Raw genomic sequence first — 2,342 nt, forward strand, 5'->3', positions numbered from 1 at the left:
GTGCCTGGTGCGGGCCCCCCCCCGCCCCGGGGGGGGGGGCACTGCATTGGCAGCTCTTTACCGGGTGTCGGAAACACCAGCCCAACGGGCAGATGCTTGATCGGCGCCTCTGCCCCCAGGGACCCTCTGCGTTGAGCCAGGAGGGCAGGAGGACAGAATCCATACTGAGAAGTGCTGAGTGGGCAGGGGGAGGCCAGCTACCTTGCTCCTCCACACGGTCAATGGGCCAGGCAAGGCAGGGCTGGCCTGGGGTGCAGGTCCCAGGACACCTGCTTTCCAAAGGGAGGAGGAGCGTGGGTCAGTCTGCACCCTCAACTGATGGCCCGTGTCACCCTGGGCCTTGACTTCCCTTCTGGACTTCAGGGTCCCCGCACATTAATATCAGGGACAATGGATGAGGAGGAAGGAGGGTGGGCACTGGAGCCCGAGAGCCTGACTCCAATCTCAGCTCAGCCCCTTCCAGGCTGTGTGACTCTAGGCAAGTGGCTTGCCCTCTCTGGGCTTCAACATCTTTCTACCCCTACAAAAGCAGTAGTCCGGGGGAGTTGGTCTCTGCCTTACAGGGCTGTTGTGAGGATAAGAGGCATTGTGCAAGGCCTGGGACACGCAAACCAGGACTCCCTGTTGCCCTGAGATCCCCAGCCCCCTGCCACTCGCTGTGACCGGCTCAGTAACGGGCACCCTGTGCCCCACCCTCTGCTCTTTGCTTCCCGTCCTAATCCGCACAGCCATTCCAACAGCAAGTCCCACTGGGCCCCGTGTGGGCCTGACCCTGCTCATCCCACCCCTGCTGCCGTGGCGCCCGCCTCCCACTCCGTCCTCCCCTCCGACCTGATGCCTGTGGCCCTTGCCGGGCGGCCTTTTACTGCACAGTGCGGTCCAGTTCTTCCACCTAAAGCCCTCCAGTGATTCCCCGACTCGACTCGGAGGGGAAGCCCAGCTCCCCGCCCTGACCGCCAGGACCAGAGTGGTCAGCCCCAGCCAGCGTGTCTGGCCTCAGCCTTCTCACCCTCCTCCTGCACCCGTACACCCTGCGGCCTGCTCTCGGGTCCTGCCAGCGAGCCAGCTCCCCAGCACCCAGGGTGACCTCAGTCCTGTTGGCCCTAAACACTGGACTTCCGGGTTCTGGAAGCCGTGCCTGGTGCAGGGCGGGCTCAGTCAGCCCGTAGGCGTGGATCGGCTGCTGGCCACGGTCAGTGGTCTCGGCCGGCATCTGCCAAGCGGGTGCTGTGTGCGAGGCGCGAGTCCCGGTCGGTGTTCTGGGCGCTCCGACGTTAGCCTGCGCCACAATGCAGCCCCAGGGCCCAGGCCAGTGCAGTGAAGTCGGTGGTCACCCCACGGGAAGGGGTGGGCTGAGGCTCCTAGGTGGAGCCTGGAAGCGCTGCTCAGAGTCCTACAACCCACACGCTGGCCCCAAGACCGCGACCAGGCTCAAAACGTCAATGGCCAGGCTGACACCCTGCACGGATGGGCAGAGCCGATGGGGCCTCGCCAGTGGTGGAGGGGCACCAGGGAGGGCTCTGGCCGGCTCGGTGCAGGGTCCACGGCGGGGAGGGGACAGGTCCGGTGCAGAAGCAGGTCTGCTCCCAGCTGTGGAATGAGGAGGGGCCTGGGCCCTGGACAGGCGGAGATGAAGTGGAGCAGGGCAGCTCAGCGGAGGAGGCCGCAGGCTTGCACCTGCTGGGTACTGCGCACCCTGCCCTCGGGGGAAGGAAACAGGCGGGGCGGGGCGGCCGGGAGCCCGCACAGCGCCAAGCAGCCTGCAACCGCGGGCGCCCCGTGGGCTGGAGGGGCGCTGCCCGCTGACGCCCGCCCCCCGCAGGACTACGGCGCAGCCCTGCGGGGCCTGTGCGAAGACGCCCTGGAGGGCTTGCTCTTCCTGCTGCTCTTCTCCCTCCTGTCTGCCGGGGCCCTGGCCGCCACCCTCTGCAGCCTGCCCCGGGCCTGGGCCCTCTTCCCACCCAGGTCAGGAGGGGGCCGAGGGCAGGGTCCCGGGGCGGGGCCAGGAGGGCGGCCCCCAGGGGTCACTGCCGAGGCCTGCAGTCTCCTGATGGTCCCCGTCCTGCTTCTCTGCCACTCCCTGCCTCACACCCCAGTGACGACTACGATGACACAGACGATGACGACCCTTTCAACCCTCAGGTACTGGCCCCCGCGCCTGGGGCGGGGCCGGGCGGCAGCACCGAGCCGGGCCCGCTCCACCCCTCTGCTCACGTCCCGCAGGAATCCAAGCGCTTCGTGCAGTGGCAGTCTTCCATCTGAGCCCCTGCTCCCCGCCAGGCTGGAGCGCGCCTCCCCTCTTCCGTGAGCCTCCCCCGGCCCCCGACAGCCTGGCTGGGGCT

At 67.9% G+C, this 2,342-nt stretch overlaps 1 protein-coding gene across 1 annotated transcript in view; it reads left to right on the top strand.

Annotated features, from left to right (window-relative positions):
* TTYH1 (tweety family member 1) overlaps positions 1-2,336 on the top strand; it is an 18,573-nt gene extending 16,237 nt beyond the window's left edge. Inside the window, exons 11-13 of the mRNA XM_006169924.3 lie at positions 1,823-1,965; positions 2,097-2,142; positions 2,224-2,336. Of these exons, the coding sequence (XP_006169986.1) occupies positions 1,823-1,965; positions 2,097-2,142; positions 2,224-2,262 (228 nt within the window). The 3' untranslated portion in view covers positions 2,263-2,336. The remainder of the gene's footprint in view (positions 1-1,822; positions 1,966-2,096; positions 2,143-2,223) is intronic.
* The last annotated feature ends 6 nt before the right edge of the window (positions 2,337-2,342 follow it).

The sequence above is a fragment of the Tupaia chinensis genome, unplaced genomic scaffold, assembly GCF_000334495.1.
Source record: "Tupaia chinensis unplaced genomic scaffold, TupChi_1.0 Scaffold147674_1, whole genome shotgun sequence".
NCBI classification, from domain to species: Eukaryota; Metazoa; Chordata; class Mammalia; order Scandentia; family Tupaiidae; genus Tupaia; species Tupaia belangeri.